We start from the raw sequence: 17,032 nt of genomic DNA, 5'->3' as shown, positions 1-17,032 counted from the left end.
TCGAGGTTGTGTTTGAGCCCAGAAATGGCAGCCGCTCACGGCAGTGCTATTTGGGGAATGCTCTGTGAATGACTACCAGCCTTACTCACGAGTCGCCTCCGAGCAGAGACCCATCTGGAAGGAGTTTCAGCATATTTATCATCTCACTTAAAGCGTCCATAAAGCAGGTACATGCAGCACTGATTCCTGATGAACTTGGGGAGGGGGGGGCGGGGGCTGGTGCAGAGAGGCCCCCTTCAGGAAAGATGGCTGGGCTCTGGAAGTGATGTGTGTCAAACATTTAATCTGGGAATTTTGTTGAATATTTTGTCGCTGTTGGAGTTACATGCCAAACGTTTACCTCCTTAACACTCTCCTGTGAAATGTGTACCTCCTTAACACTCCTGGCTGAAGGTGGGCCTGCTTTTCCGATCGAGCCAGAGCCATTGGCTAATGAGCGACTCGCACTTTCATTTTTATATAATGTTTTTTTTCTGAATAATCACAAAAAACAACAACGTTATTCCATCGTCAAGTGTGCGTTTTATAATGCCAAGAGCATCATAAACTGCAAACTAACCAAATAAATCACCGTTGAGTCATTTGTTTAAAAAGACTTTTAAATCGTTTATTGTGTTGGGCAAAAAGAAACAAAAATGCATTCCAGTGCCATGGCACTGGACGGTTCCGTGTGTGGAAGACGGTGCCAGCTTCCTCGGTGTCTCTGGTCCATGCGGGAGGCTTGTCGGTAAGGATGTGGAGAGCTCATTACCATGGTGACCAGTGCACCGCGTGCTGAGGTGCCTACCGGATGGCCCAGGTGTGGGCTCTGTCAGCGCTTTCCCTGCTCTAACGGGTCACACTGCCACCGGCCCCGACCACCTGCTGGGATCTTCCGGAACGTTCCATCAGAAGCCTGCCGAGCATGTCAGCAGCCAGCAGGGCTGGGATTTTCCCAGCCACGTGCCATAATGGCCAGCTTGTTCGGCAGGATATTAACGAGTTTAAATGGTAACACGGAACTCGTTTCGTAATATGATTGCAGCGACCCCCTGTGGCAGCCATATTGCATCTCCCATGAACCCCTGGCCTGGCTTGTTATCGGTGTCATGAAGCCCAACCCACCCCCACACCCGAAATCCAGCTTGGGGTCTGTGCTGACCCACCCCTTCACAATGAGCCATTTTCAAAGTGAATAGAGCAGCCCAGACTCCTCTCCAGGTTACCAGCAGTCCCATTGTTCAGTTATACAGCATTTACACCACAATGTTACTGGCATCAAATTAATTATCCTATTTGCAAATATGGAAGGTCCATGATTCTGAGCCACAGATCATCAGCGTGTGTTTCGATCATATTTATCCATTCGCGTGGATTCTTAGAATTAGGGCAAACCTACAGCTGTCTTTAGTCATCAGCATGATCCTATAGCCATCTATAGAATAGAATAGAATAGAACAGAATAGAATAGAATAGAATAGAATAGAACAGAACAGAATAGAATAGAATAGAATAGCCACTTTTATTGTCATTCAGAAATAGTGCACATCAGAATGAAATTTCAGTGCATTTTTTGCTCACCATTGACCTGGCAGAGTGTGTAAAAAAAAAAAAAAAAGATTATAAATAGAAATAGAGTATAAGTGGAGCTAACATACAGATATATTAACCGCAGTATAGCAGCAAAAAACCAGTGTACATCACCGTATCGGTTATAGTGCAAGACATACAGTATAGTGCATAAAGTTCTTGAAAAAGTGACATGTGCATGGATGGGGGGGGTTGGGGAGGGGCTGTCATGAGTTAAAAGTTCAGGAGCCTAATGGCTTGAGGAATAAAACTGCCTTTAGCATAGAGCTACACCCATCTGTAGCCTTTAGCATATAGCTATGGCTGTCTTTAGCCATTAGCCAGACCTACACCCATCTTTAAGCATTAGCATTGAGCTACAGTTGTCTTTAGCCATTAGTGTGTCCCCACAGCCATCTTTAGCTATTGGCACATCTTCCATTCTGTGGCCCTGCTGAAATAATAAAAAGAAAATGAAGTAAAGCAGATTGGATCCATTATTTTCCCTGTTTACTGTCCTGCTCCCTGTCTTCCTAATACTCAGGGAGGGGGGTTATAATTATTGAGAGTTTCCAGAGCTTAATTAAAAGCACACACTCTGCTGCTTCCCTGCTGTCACTGGTTTCTTTGAGTAAAACCCAAATACTGAGACCTCAGGATGGTTCGGTTTTCCTCTACTGATGATCATTTTTACATCAGTCAGCCTGGTGACAGTAGGTGAGATCTGGCAGAATCTCTGTCTGTAGGCTGTCAGTGGTGAGTAGGGGTTGGGCCACACCACTCAGGTCACTGGGCACATCCAGTACGTCACTGGGCCTGGCCTGCAACACTCAGGTCACTGGGCACATCCAGTACGTCACTGGGCCTGGCCTGCAACGCTCAGGTCACTGGGGCCAACCCGCACCTTGCAGGTCACTGAGCACATCCAGTACGTCATTGGGCCTGGCCTGCAACACTCAGGTCACTGAGCACATCTAGTACGTCATTGGGCCTGGCCCGCACTACTCAGATCACTGGGCACATCCAGTATGTCACTGGTGACTGGGCCTGGCCCGCACCACTCAGGTCACTGGGCACATCCAGTATGTCACTGGTCACTGGGCCTGGCCCGCACCACTCAGGTCACTGGGCACATCCAGTATGTCACTGGTCACTGGGCCTGGCCTGCACCACTCAGGTCACCAGGCCCGGCTCGCACCTCGCAGGTCATCAGAGCCAACCCACTCATCCCGGGTTTTGGTTTCTCTCTGTATTCAGCGGGCGGGGGAGGGAAGTGTCTGGTCGCGCAGCGACGGGGGAGATGAGCGCGGTGCTACAGGGCTAAAAGCCATGGAAGAATAGAAGAATGCCCCCCCTCGCATGGCACGTAACCCGAGCCAGGCAGAAGGGATCGAGGGGACAGCCAGGTGACAGGGAGACGAAGCCCTCAGTGTCACACTGCAGCCACAAAGGCCAAATGCAGTCCCCGGTGCCCACCCTCCCAGCCTCTGATGGGAGGATAAAGGTGGCTGCGATGGGGGCTGAGATGGTGGGGGTGGGGGGCTGTATTCATGTCACTTTCCCATGTCTCTTTGTATGCAGTCTGATTAGGGGGCGACGCTGGGGTCCCTTCCCGACTTCCTCGCCTGAGCATTGACATCACGCCCCCGTCGCTTGAGCTCTGATGTTTTCTCACACTTCTAAATCAATATTTCTGTAATGTTGTTGTCTTATAATACCACATTGACTCTGGTGTGGGGCAGAGACCGGTTATGACGGGTATGTCCGTTACAGTTGGTTATGACCAGCACACCCCCATGCTGCGCTGCACTCCACGGCCCCCTGAGGGTGCCTGGTACACACGGGCCCCTGGGGATCACGGGGGTCGCGGAGGGGCCCTGCAGCACACTGTCATACACAGACACTGTCGCTGCAGGAATATTTCTGTGTTTTTCATTCCTCTCCTCTGTGAAGCGGCCATTTGTGCTTTTTCCATAGGCTGTCGCCGTCTGCCAGCACGATACATCCCCAGCGCTGCTGCCAATTCGCATGCACTCCACTCTGCCCCCATTCCCCGCCCCTTGGGCTGGGGGGGCACAAACAAAACAGCGGCCCTCCTGGGTGATGGATGGTACCCCAGATGCAGGCAGGCCTGTGTCCCACCGACAGATTATTCCAGTACATCTGTGTTTAACAGATCTCGGCTTTGTTTCGCCTGGCAAATTCTGGGATAACTGGATAATTACACATTCTGCCTGAATGATGCCATTACTGCTTTAATGCTTTTCATATCTGAAAAGTGACAAATTATACGCCTTCCTTAATTTATAAGCCGTCTTTCCAAAGGGCTTCCAGTGTAAATATTTCTGGATCATTTGTGCCGTGGGCAGTGCGGCTTAGGGGCCGTGCTGAGCGACGCTGGGGGCACAAACTGGGGGACACGGTCTCCTTCCAAGGCACAAAGCGGTAGTGTGTCACGCCAAGGAAGGGTGCACGTGAGCGCCCCCCAGTGTGGAAAGGGCAGGTCTGCAGGGGTTACACACAACCCTCGCTGATCCGCCTGTGTGTGTGTGCTTGTGCCTCTTTACAGTTTGAGGGTTGCAGCAAGGCCTTCTCGCGCTTGGAGAACCTGAAGATCCACCTGCGAAGCCACACGGGCGAGAAGCCGTACCTCTGCCAGCACCCCGGCTGTCATAAGGCCTTTAGCAACTCCAGCGACCGTGCTAAGCACCAGCGCACCCACCTGGACACGGTAAGCTAGCTCACCTATGCTCTACACAGCCGGTCTGTCGTGGGCCGCGGGAGAGCGAGGCCCTTCTCCTGAGAGCAGAGCATGTTACTGAGGGATTTGTGCTGGCCCTCTGAACACAGTCACTGCTGGGTTTGGGCTGGGATGTGCCTGTTTGACAAGCGTTTCTCAGGTAGACAGGAGTGTGTTCTCATGGGCAGATCCTCCATGGAGATCCTGTAAGAGACCAGGAGAAGCTGCAATCTGATTGGCTGAGCTCAGATTAACTGAGCACTGATTGGCTGAGTGCTGGTGACTTTGTTATTGACTGCCATGGTGCTCTCAGAGGGGCTGCTCCATGTTTGGCAGTGAAGGATGGTACCCCCCCACCCCCCCCCCCCCCCAGTGCCCTGGTGGTCCTCTCGCCTTCTCCCTCCCTCTGAGTGTTTAAGCACTGTACCGTGCTGAGGTATGTTTGGCCCACGTTAGCAAATCACACAAACGGCAGGAGTGGCGAGCTCACATTTTCCGAGGCTGCCGGCCCTGCAGTGACAGCGATTTGCCCGCAAGCTCAGCGGCCACTAATGCTTTAGCCATTAGCCCCCGGCCCCACAGTGACAGTGCCCTGCCCGCACAGCGCTCGGCCCGCTAGCTCCGCCACTGCTGTTGCTTTAGCCGTTAGCCGCTAGTCCCACAGTGACAGCACCATGCCCGCAGAGCACTCGGCCCGCTAGCTCCGCGGGTGCTCCTGCTTTAGCAGTTAGCTACCGACCCCGCAGTGACAGCACCATGCCCGCAGAGCGCTCGGCCCGCTAGCTCCGCGGGTGCTCCTGCTTTAGCCATTAGCTGCTGGCCCCACAGTGACAGCACCATGCCCGCAGATTGCTCGGCCCGCTAGCTCTGCGGGCGCTCCTGTTTTAGCCATTAGCTTCTGGCCCCACAGTGACAGTGCCCTGCCCACAGAGTGCTCAGCCCACTAAATCAGCGGCTGCTCCTTCAAACCAGCCCGAGTCTTTAAGCATGGCACTCTTTTCCTGGATGTCATGTGACTTCTTAACAGCTTCTTTCAATGTATGAACGAATGTGTTTTTCTGCAAGTGTAACCCCTGTCTCTCTCTCCTTCTACCTCCCTGCTCTGAATGTTCAGCTGACAGGTACAGTATGGCCTTTGTGTTACTCCCTGCTCTGTACGTGATGCGGTACCTGCTATGTCCTCTTCACACACAGCATACATCACTGTCTAATTCTGTCGTATTAAGTTGTCACCGTCTGTGTGCCTTTAAATTTTGGACATTGGTGTTTTTTAAATGCCGTGAAAACAGAAAGCGGAAGGTGCCGGAATGTGTAGCAGGGTCTTCCTGGCTCATTCACAGCCAAGCCGTGACGAAATCCATGGTCACACATGTTTTCACTCCCCACCGCCCCCACCCTTCCATGCGGTCTCTTCTCAGCATCCAGAAAGATCACGGTCAGATCTCCAAAGAGATTACAAAGAAAAATGATCAATCATTTGCCTGTCAGCGAAATGTTGATTGCAGTTTTTATTTCAGCACACATTCAGACACACCGCAAGGTTTCACTGTTCCGAGTATAATTTGAGGGAACACTCTTATTAAGACTTCTGATTGATCGCTTGGCAGTTACTAACATCAGCCTTCACAGCCCTGAAATGTCAGATCTTTGAAAAGAGAGTAAGGATGTTTAGCATCACACTGATGAAAGCTGGCCTGGTAAGATCACACACTGTCACAGCGATGGAGGGAGATGTGTACCGCTAGGGTGGCACACACATGCCCCCTAGTGGCGCCGTACTTTCTGACACTCCTTTCTCTGCCCCCACCCTGCTCACAGAAGCCCTATGCCTGCCAGATCCCAGGCTGCTCCAAGCGCTACACGGACCCCAGCTCTCTACGGAAGCATGTGAAGGCTCACTCTGCCAAGGAGCAGCTGGTGCGTAAGAAGGTAAGAGGCAGGCCACTCACAAGGTGGCGCTGTGGAGTTACACCCCCCTCTCCCCACTCTCCGTCTGCGTCTGTAGCCGGTCTGCACCGGGCCTGCACTGGGTCTGTACCCAGTCTGTTCCCAACCTGCTCCAGGTCTGTACCGAGCCGGTACCAGGCCTGTAGTACCAAGTAGGTCCTGAAAGGCCTCCAGAAAATCATGAGCAAGTCAGTATTTTAAAAAATCATCATGTCTGGTAAAGAACAGGCGCATTCCGGCATTTTCCATGGCTGTTTGGATGATGAAATCGCAAGAGCATGGCTTGCTTCAGCCCCCACGTTTGCAAAGAGCTGCAGCCAAGCCTGTGTGCCATTTGTCAGGCATTTTCGAAGTAAACATGCTGCTTTAAACATGGTCAGTGCTGGTTTGTGTGGCCGCTTTAATGCACACGGCGGTAAGCATGTAAGAAGTCAGCCTGATTCTGAGAGGTACGATTATGAAAGTGGAGCGTGTTGCTCGTTCTCCATTCAGCCGTACCAAACATCAAAGATAGAGTCCCGTGGCAGTGCAGCCTCGTGGCCCCACTGGGGCCGTCACCACGCTTGCAGGCCCTGCACCGTAAAGTGAAACACATGTGCGTGTTAATAAGCCGAACTGCAGGACATCCCGGGGACCATGTGACTCACAAACGCCAAACAAGCCTCAGGGTGCCCTGAGCCAGACGCCGTGCAGGAGGCTGCATCGCGTACCAGTCTAATTACGCTGGATGGATGGCAGCGACGTGTTTATGATCAGCAGTGTGAAAGCTCACACAGCCTCGAAGAAGCTGAGGGTGGCGTCTTATCAAACATGCCACCACTTAGCATGCTAACATCCACAGGATCAGGGTGACGGACCCTGTTTGGTGACATGACACACGTGTCAGTGTGCTGGCCAGGGTATGGAGTGATACAGTCACCTGCGTGTCAGTGTGGTAGCCCGGGTAGGGAGTGATACAGTCACACGCCTGTCAGTGTGCTGGCCTGGGTATGGAGTGATATAATCACATGCGTGTCAGTGTGCTGGCCTGGGTACATGGTGATACAGGCACACGCGTGTCAGTGTACTGGCCCTGGTATGTAGTGATACGTGCACACACGTGTCAGTGTTCTGGCCCTGGTACGCAGTGATACAGGCACACGCGTGTCAGTGTACGGGCCTTGGTATGTAGTGATACGTGCACACGCATGTCAGTGTACTGGCCCTGGTACGCAGTGATACAGGCACACGCGTGTCAGTGTACGGGCCCTGGTATGTAGTGATACGTGCACACGCATGTCAGTGTACTGGCCCTGGTATGTAGTGATACGTGCACACGCATGTCAGTGTACTGGCCCTGGTACATAGTGATACAGGCACACGCGTGTCAGTGTACGGGCCCTGGTATGTAGTGATACAGTCACATGTCATCTATGTGCTGGTCCGTTGGGGAAAACATGTCAGGAATGTGACGGGAAGCAGCCGTGCTGGGAGTGACGCGTCGTTGGGCTGGCCTGCTGCCTGTTTACACGCCTCTCCGCTCACTTACCCGCGCTGGTCGGTGCCGGGTCGTGGCTCGCTGTTCCTGCCCCACCCCTGGAACCCCTAGAGCGGACCCTGGCCTCACAGAAAGCCATTTCCTCTGACAAAGCCGGTCAGTCGGTGAGTTTTTTTTCATTAAAGCTTTTGTTTGGTTGCCGTCCAGTTTACGAAAACGTCCTTTTTCCTGCTGTTTCTGAGAAGGCTGCGGGTTCTCTGTGTTAAAGCAGAGCGGGCCCCCCCCCCAGTCTGTCAGAGACTCGGTGTCAGGCGCACTTAGGTGAGCTCTGAGCAGCATGTTGCGGCAGCCGGGGGGCTGGGGGGGGGATTGGCGGGCCACCTTTCATAAGAACATAAGAACATAAGAAATTTACAAACGAGAGGAGGCCATTCGGCCCATCAAGCTCGTTTGGGGAGAACTTAGCTAATAGCTCAGAGTTGTTAAAATCTTATCTAGCTCTGATTTAAAGGAACCCAGGGTTTTAGCTTCCACTACAATAGCAGGAAGACTATTCCATACTCTGACTACACGCTGTGTAAAGAAGTGCTTCCTCAAATTTGTTTTAAAATGTTCTCCCGCTAATTTCCACTTATGGCCACGAGTTCTAGTATTTAGACTAATATTGAAATAGTCATTTGGCTGAACAGCATCCAGACCTGTTAGAATCTTATAGACCTGAATCATATCCCCCCTTAGTCTCCTTTGCTCAAGGCTGAACAGATTCAGTTTCCTCCATATCCCGCATCTAGTCCTTAGATAATCAGGTAAACGATGCTCCAGAGGGCGGTGGTACAGATTGGGCTTCCTGTGCCATGCTCATGTTGTCCTCATAAGTTCTCCTGCCATGGGGGGTATCGCTCCAGCTGGATGCCTAGAAATGAACAAGCTGTTATGCAGACTAACCATGACAACTGGAGTGACGGAATTGCTCGTCTTTGAAAGGTGAAAACCAGCCCAGAGCACAGGAACCGGGTGGCATCAGCGAAAACGGCATCGCTGTTGAGTCATGTAGCTAATTGTGAGATCGTCAGCCCGCCCCCCTGATGGCCACTTCCCTCCGCAGCTGCGACCGTGCCCTCACATGGAGTCGGAGGCCCTCGGCGAGTGCCTGGCCATGCATCACCTGCACAGCTCCTGCTCCCCGCAGCACACCCTCAACGGGAAGGCGACCCGCTCTCCGGGCCTGGGCCAGGACGTATTCACAGGTACCACCACTGACACCTTCCATGCCTCTCAGCTGTCACTCCTCACTCTGGGTCGATTTCCTGTCCAGCAAACAATGGACTCGCTCACCACAGATATTTGTTTCCTGCTGGTCTTAATCGAATTGATTGCCCGACCGTGGTTTCCCTTGAAAACAGAGACAACAGGGATTACGGCATGTTCTGGGTGGAGGGGGTGGGATGCCGGCGGTGCGTTTGGCACGTGTTTGCCTCAGAGGGCTGGACGGCGCCCCATGCTGGCGGGCCTGCGCCCGCGCTGCTACTCGGCGTTGCGACATTCTGGCACACCCCCACATGAGGTATTTTGCATTTGATGAAGGTCCTCAGATGCTGGCACACCCCCCCCCCTGCATGCCACACGAAACAAAGGAGGCCTTCAGATAGACGGCTGAGGGGGGCACCCTCGATGCCAGGCCACGCAGGCTGTATACCAGCAGGCAGCACGTCTTTGGGCTACGGGGGGAGCCTTGCATTACACAGATGTGGGATTCGAACCCCAAACCCGGGAGGTTTATGGCCACAGTGCCGGCTGCCGAGCCGCCCTTAACTAATAAGCTGAGTCTTTCAAGTTAAATGATCATCTACCAACATCAGTTTTGTTTATTTTTTCATATTAATCATTAATCACAATCAGCTGTAGCTGGATCAGAAACGTATTAGTTTATCGCTTAAGTTCTGTGTGACCATGGGAAGGACCGCATTAGCACTCGAAGGCTCACACACACACACGCATGTATACACACGCACACACACACACACACACAGCACACCAAATTCCTGTCATTGAGATGGTGTTCCAGTGAGTTCCCTTTTACCGTCATTGACAATCCCCAACCCCAAACCAAGACTCAGACTCAGATGAACGCTGCTTCCAAGCACCATGCTGTGCCCTGTTTTGTCTTTGCTGACCTGCTGTCTGTTTTCTTCAGGCTTTGTCTTGTGAATTCACAAGATGGCAGAATTTGTCCTCAGATGGTCAAACCTGGCCACACGGGACACCCTGTCACTCCCACTGAAGCTTGCTCTCCCCTCTGTTCTGTTTTTCAGAGCTACAAGATGACAATATCCATGGCATCTTTTGCCCGCACTTGGCGTTTAGCCTGGGGAGGGGGGTGGGGGGTCAGATCTTATTTACTTCAGTGCTGTTTGAGCAGAGACAGGCAGTGGTGGCACAATGGCCTTTCACAGTTTCATTTATTGTTGTCAGTGCCTCTCTCTGACTCTCCCCGTCTGTACCTCTCTCTGTCTCTCTGTGTCAGTGCCTCTCTCTTCCTCTCTGTGTCAGTGCCTCTCTCTGCCTCTCTGTGTCAGTGCCTTTCTCTTCCTCTCTGTGTCAGTGCCTCTCTCTGCCTCTCTGCGTCAGTGCCTCTCTCTGCTTCTCCGTGTCAGTGTCTCTCTCTGTGTCAGTGCCTCTCTCTGCCTCTCTGTGTCAGTGCCTTTCTCTTCCTCTCTGTGTCAGTGCCTCTCTCTGCCTCTCTGCGTCAGTGCCTCTCTCTGCTTCTCCGTGTCAGTGTCTCTCTCTGTGTCAGTACCTCTCTCTGCCTCTCTGTGTCAGTGCCTCTCTCTGCCTCTCCCTGTCAGTACCTCTCTCTGCCTCTCCCTGTCTGAGCCCCTCTCTTCCTCTCCCTCTCTGTGCCCCTCTCTGCCTCTCTGTGTCGGTGCCTTTCTCTGCCTTTCCCTGTTTGTGTACTCTCTGTCAATGTCTCTCTGTCTCTCCTTATCAGTGCCTCTCTCTCCCTCTCTCTATCAGTGTCTATCTGCCTCTGATTGACACTCACCTGTCTGACCTGTCGCTGTCTCTCTGCTTCTCTCTGTTAGTGTCTCTCTGCCTTTCTCTATCTATGTCTCTCTGCCTCTCTGTCAGTGTCTTCCCGGCTTTTTCTCCCAATCCTTCTCTATGCCTCTCTCTGACAATGTCTTTCTGCCTTTTTCTCTCAATTCCTCTCTCTGCCTCTCCCAATCAGTGTCTCTCTGCCTCTCCCAGGCAGTGTCTCTCTGCCTCTCCCTGTCAATGCCTCTCTCTGCCTCTCCCAGTCAGTGTCTCTCTGACTCTCCCTGTCAGTGCCTCTCTCTGTCTTTCCCAGTCAGTGTCTCACTGCTTCTCTGTGTCAGTGCCTCTCTCTGCCTCCCAGTCAGTGTCTCTTTCTGTCAGTGTCTCTTTGCCTTTCCTTGTCAATGCCTCTCTCTCCCTCTCTCTGGCAGTGTCTCTGTCTTATCCTCTCTATGCCCCTGTCCCTCTCTCCCCTGCTCTTCTCCACTCTTCTGCCCCCCCTACCCCACCCTAGATTCAGCTTTACTCATCATTGCTCAACAGTGAACCCATATTGCTCCCAGCAGTTTGGTGGGACGTGGGCTGGATTGCAGGGCACCTACTCTGGGCACCAAGCTCTTTGCCTGGTGCCTCTCTGTCTCTCAAATGCTTAATCTTTTTTTTCTTGCTCTTGCCAGACCTTTTTTTCCACAAAGCGACCTATTAAATTGCAGCAATCCTCACTATTGTTTGTTCGAATGTTGCTGGTTTAGAAGCAGATGTTGAGGCTAAAGGGTAAAGCAGTTTAAAGGTTGTGATTGATGATTTCTGGGTGCTGAATGATTGTGAGTGTTTCGGGAACAGGCAGTTAGGCATGGATTACGCTGGCAAACAGCTGGGGGAGCCCCTACAGTGCTAATAGCCGATAGCATGTGGCTTCCCCAGGGGAATTAGAGTTTAAAAAATGACCAGATTCAGAGGAACACTTTTAAGCTCCCAGGGAAAAGCTGGAGTGCAGAATCAGAGATGTACTTTCTGGGAAAAAAACAGCTTGTAACAAGCCTATAATGAAGTTTGGTTTTCTGCATGTTTACTGTGACCTGGACAATGAGTGGTGTCACAAGGCCCTTGTTTCTGATCACTTTCTGGCCGCACTGGACCAGGTGGTCCTTGGTACCACTGGATGGCTCATAGGTGCCTTGTGACTCGTGGTTTTTTTATGGTTTTGGGTCAAATTAATGGTAACTATTAGAATACTAAAGTGTGAGGCAGTACAGAGTCACAGTCATCCCTAAGTCTGTGTGGACATACTGACTCAGCCAGTCAGCCAGCCAGACAGACGGACAGACAGCACAAGCTAACATCACTCTCTGACTGTTTCTCAACCGTGGGGACATATCTGTCCATTAAAGGATTGAGATTATTTCAGGGGCACAAATGTCCTCTCAAGATTCATGTGCAGAAATGAAACTAAAAAGCCATGAAGAAAAGACCCAAGAACTGTAGCGTTGGTCGCGCCTGCATTTAGAGCGGATCCCTGCTGGCAGCTTCTGGGGCCCTGATTCTTCATGCGGACCCATTCTGTCTGTCTTACAGCAATGTATGCCGGCCCCAGCGGCCCGCACACCGGGGCCACGCCAGCACCGCTCCCGTCCAATCACAGCTTGGCGTCCACGCAGCCTGGCCTGGAAGCCTGCGTCGGGGGCCCCCACAGCCACCTGCCCCCCCTGTCCGCCGTAGAGAACACCTGCGACGGGTGAGTGTCGCCTAGCAGGAGTGTGGTTCCACGGGCCGAGGAGGGAGGGGTGCGGAAGCCATGGACGGATGTAACAGGCAGCCGGGGACGGCCATGGTCTCCCCCAGCCTGTACGGGACCTGGGGGGCGGTCGGGGACGGCATGAACCCCAAGTATAACCCTGATCACCACCCCAGGTACAGGCTAGCTGTCATGACCAGGGCGAGGCTTCCTGTTTGTCCCCGGGTGTCACAGTGTAACATTGCGATCGTGTCAAGCCCCCCCATGTGTGCTGCCCGGCCAGCACCATGGGGGAGTCTAGGCCACGCTCTCGCCCCCAAGACCCCTTCTGTGAATCATTTATTGGCGCTTCACTGTTCGACACACCCACCTACGAGGGAGGTATTTATCGGAGTCATACCTCCACGCCACGTCCCGGGGGTGGATGAGCCTTGTGAAGTCAGCTATCTCTGGCCCCACAGGGCCCCAGGGACGTGTCCGAGGTCGGGGGGTCCACGGGGGCCCCCACCCAGGCCCTCTGACTCATCCCCACTCAGATTTGTTGACAGAGGTGGGCGTATGGAGTGGTCGCATGCAGTCATCTGTTTTGAGTTCTTGTCTCCTTTTTTCCAGTGGGATGGGGGAGCAGTTAATGTTGTCACACTTACTATGCCCATGATAGCCGGGGCAGTGCTGTGACAAACCCATATCAGACCTGTGACAGTGACATGACAAGCCCATGACAGACCTGTGAGAGAGAGGGAGAGAGAAGCATTGACAAGAAAGGCAAAGAGACACTGACAGAAAGAGACACTGACTGGGAGGCAGAGAGAGGCACTGACATCAGGCCAGACCTGTATCAGACCCATGACGGTCCCGTGACAGCTCCGTGACAGACCCATGATGGTGCTGTGACAGTGCCTTGACGGTCCCGTGACAGTTCCGTGACAGACCCATGACCGTGCTGTGACAGTGCCTTGACAGACAGCTCTGAATGGTTTCGATCAACTGTTTTGTTAGGGCGCAGTGGTGAGAAGTCCTGAAATCATGTCCTGAATGTGGAGAAATGGTGGATGGGGTCTCCGTACCACCCAACATATCAAGTCTACCATACCTAGAAAGAGGGCTGCAGGTCACATAATCAGAAAGGCCAATGAAAATGGATTGGGAGGTGGCTTGCTTTCCCAACCAAACAGAGTGGGCCTGGAGTGAGAGAGGAAGGGGCGGGCCTGCATGGGAGGAATGGCATAACCAATCAGGTAAAGAATGAGTTAGAGCAGCTGAAATGACTTGCAGTGTCAGAACATGAGCCCAGTCCCTGTGTGATTCACTGGCCTCCTGTTCAAGCTGGCTGAAGTGAGTGGCCTCTTTTTATGAGCCTGATAAGAAAAAACATCTTGGTTTTCATGTATGCATTGAATGACTGGCTTTCCACAGAAGGGCTCGAATAAAAACAGGATACCTTTGCTCAGAAAAGAAGCACCACTCTTAACCTACCAATCACAGTTTGTCTCCCTGCCATTCATCACAAACATTTCAGCAAGGATTTTTTTGGTCAGCCCCAAGAAAGTCCAACTGGAAGAGGAAAACGGAATGTACTGTGATGACAACAGCTCTGCCAGCGAACCGCATCCCGTGTGTTTGTGGATTCCATTAGCATGATGTGCCAGACCAAAAAATGGACACAGGCACAGGCTGCTGCTTGATCGGACAGTACGAGGACACCCTGAGCCAGGACCTACACTAAACAGGGTACAAAACCTCGACTCTCATTCGCCCGGAGATCAAGCATTGGTTTAAATGTTTAAAGCCTGCGGTGCACCATCCCTGCCAAAGTCAATATCAGTTGAGCACTTGTTTTTCCCAAACGGTTTAGCACGACATTAAACATTTTGACAAAATTATCTGACTAAGTTGACTATGCACCAGCAGGATCTGACCTCATTGCTTAGTGTGTTTACCCTGGCTCAGACGAGCCATTTAGAGTCATTTTACTTATTAAATAGCAGAGTAATTTCTGAAGCTAATATTGAAATATGCCATTTAAACACCATTTGTGATGTACTGGCCTGACGTAGACGCTGGGACCGTCAGAGCCCCCTGTGGTCACCCTACTAATTTGCAGGCACAAATTGAAAATGTTTTACTGCCTCTTTGTTTGTGATGAAGAGGCGAGAATGAAGGAATCTCTTTGGGAGGAGGAACGAAAAACTCGAGCAGAGGTGAACCTGCTGTTTGCAGACCTTCTCAGCAGATTCTTAGGGTGTACCCACACTTGGCCCGGTTGCCCTGCACTGTGCCCGAGCATGACTGCCCCCCTCCCCACTCACCCGCTGGTCTGTGCTCACATTACACTTAGTGTTCCTGGCCTGAGTGCGTGCTCGTCATCAACGTACAACTTTTTGCATTGCAGAAAACATAGGAAGGAAAGCACTATCGCACAGAGGAATGGAGTTGATTAACGTCTTTATTTTGTGGCTTATTTAGAGTAATTTTGGGTGCGATGACACAGGGCCATCCTAGATATATCGAGTATGCAACGCAGTGATTTTCATTTAATCATGTGGCATTGACAGTCCCACATTTTACCAAATATCTGAGTTTTTGTGTGCTGCATCCAGTTTTTCCTGGATACTCTCGTCAGCCCAGATTTCTAGCAAACACTGCACCTTTGCCGTAGACCAAAGGAATGCCTTAGTGTTTGTTAAATATTTGTCTGTACCTGATCTGTACGGCCTACCCGATCCGCTTCTTCTGGGTCCAGTTCATGTATAGTGCACCTGTGTGCATGCATGTGCCAGTCTCATCACTGACATCATGTCTGTGTTTCATGCTCGGGCACGATTTGTGATCACACTGGATGCATTCTGAATCCAAGTGAACCAAGCCCAGGCCCACCTCATCAACTGTGTTTGGGTACGGTACGGGTCAGCTAGCATGAGGACACCCTTAGCCTTTGCCTAGTCCAGGCAGTGACTCTGCATCTCTGTAGCCATTAAACTCACCATGTGTAACATAACAGAGATCATCAGGCCAAACTAGAGAGGCTCCTGTTTCTGTGCCTCCCAAGCAGATCATTCTGGATACTGGGCTCATCCACGGTGACTTCAGGCAGTCATACAAAAGCGATCATGCATAATCAAATATAGGGCAACAAGGGACCATTTTTCATTAAAACTGTAATTATGGGAACTGATGCAGAAACATTTGTGCGACATCCAGGTTGATGTATTACCCTTATCTTATCATTTCACACAGGCTACACCAAATATCTGCTGGATGAAGTATCTACACCATACACCATTTTTATTTACTATAGCGTTCATACATTCTCTTTTCTCTTCATCTTTTGTGAAAAAAACCAAGAAAGTCTAATTGCATTTCTTTATGTGGAGCACGTGTCTGCTGAATAGCTGTGACATGTAATGGGCTGCAGCTTTGACAGGAAGTGACACCTTTAGGTAAACATGCTGCATATTTTTAATGAGACTTTCTCTGGCTGAAGCTTCAGCTTGTGTCCTCTTCACGGAAACCAGAATACCTCCAAACTGGAGCTCATCACAGCTGTACAACCTGGGTATATGGAGAAAAGTACCTGAACCCCGAATGTCTTAGGCAGCAGCACTCCTTGTGGTCACTCCAGGAACCACAGACCTGTGACTTTTGACCTTTTTCCCTGGTGCTACCCGACCGTGAGCATGAAGTCGGAATCAGAAGAACAATCAGAGTGGTGAGACCTCTACTCATATGGAACTTACTCAGTAGAAGAACAATGTCTCCTCTGCAAGCATCCAGCACTTCCCATCTAGATCATTGTTCCTGATTTATTTCTTCATTTTCTCATGCCTGTTTTTTACCCCATTGTAAGCGATTATTCAAAGCTGATCCCACAACCATCTGGTTCTTAGCTCAGATCCATACTGCAGTATCCGTTCCCTTGATTAACAAGGTTGGAGGAACATTTCCATGCCCTTATCATCCATTACATGTATTATTCTGTTAAAAAGGGACAGATGTTATTTATGCTCAGCTAAGGATGTATTAGTCACTGTCAGAAGATTAAATTCAGGATTCATCAGTGATCAGCCAATGAGATGTGGCTTCACTGCTGCACTGAACGTCAGCCTTGTTTGATCCTCACTGGCATCCTGGAGGCCAGAGATAGCTTAGCAAAGTCGGAGAAGCTTTCCTGTGATAACCAGATCCAGAAGCCAACCCTGTAAAAACATTCCCAGTGCCTTTCTGTTGCAAGCCTTTCTGCAGATCCATCAGATGGCTGGATGTGGACGCGCTGCTGGGCCGTCCCCAGAGGACCACGGCGCACAGGTGAAGGAAGATGGATGGGGAGCCGAGGGCTTCTCCTCATGAATCTTCCTCCTGCGGCAGTTTGCCGTTGCTCATCTCTCACTTTTATCCTTTAGCCAGCTTGGCTTTGTGTAAATGTGTGATCCAGAGGAACAGAACAGTATTGCAGTCCCACATTTATATGGGCCCAAGCAGGCCCCATGTCCAAGGACCTCTCCACCTGCATCCACACACTGTTCCCTGTTACACACGGCTGTTGTACTGG

The 17,032-nt window shown here is 51.3% G+C and overlaps 1 protein-coding gene across 2 annotated transcripts in view; it reads left to right on the top strand.

Annotated features, from left to right (window-relative positions):
- The window catches only part of glis1a (GLIS family zinc finger 1a), a 72,570-nt gene that overhangs the window by 45,317 nt on the left and 10,221 nt on the right, over positions 1-17,032 (top strand). For both annotated transcript variants that reach the window (XM_023815898.2, XM_023815897.2), the window contains exons 5-8: positions 4,118-4,279; positions 6,107-6,217; positions 8,818-8,959; positions 12,324-12,483. In XM_023815898.2, the coding sequence (XP_023671666.2) occupies positions 4,118-4,279; positions 6,107-6,217; positions 8,818-8,959; positions 12,324-12,483 (575 nt within the window). The remainder of the gene's footprint in view (positions 1-4,117; positions 4,280-6,106; positions 6,218-8,817; positions 8,960-12,323; positions 12,484-17,032) is intronic.

Source organism: Paramormyrops kingsleyae, chromosome 21 (assembly GCF_048594095.1).
Source record: "Paramormyrops kingsleyae isolate MSU_618 chromosome 21, PKINGS_0.4, whole genome shotgun sequence".
Taxonomy (NCBI): domain Eukaryota; kingdom Metazoa; phylum Chordata; class Actinopteri; order Osteoglossiformes; family Mormyridae; genus Paramormyrops; species Paramormyrops kingsleyae.
Note: the sequence above shows the minus strand (reverse complement) of the source record. Positions and strands in the feature narration are given on the sequence as shown.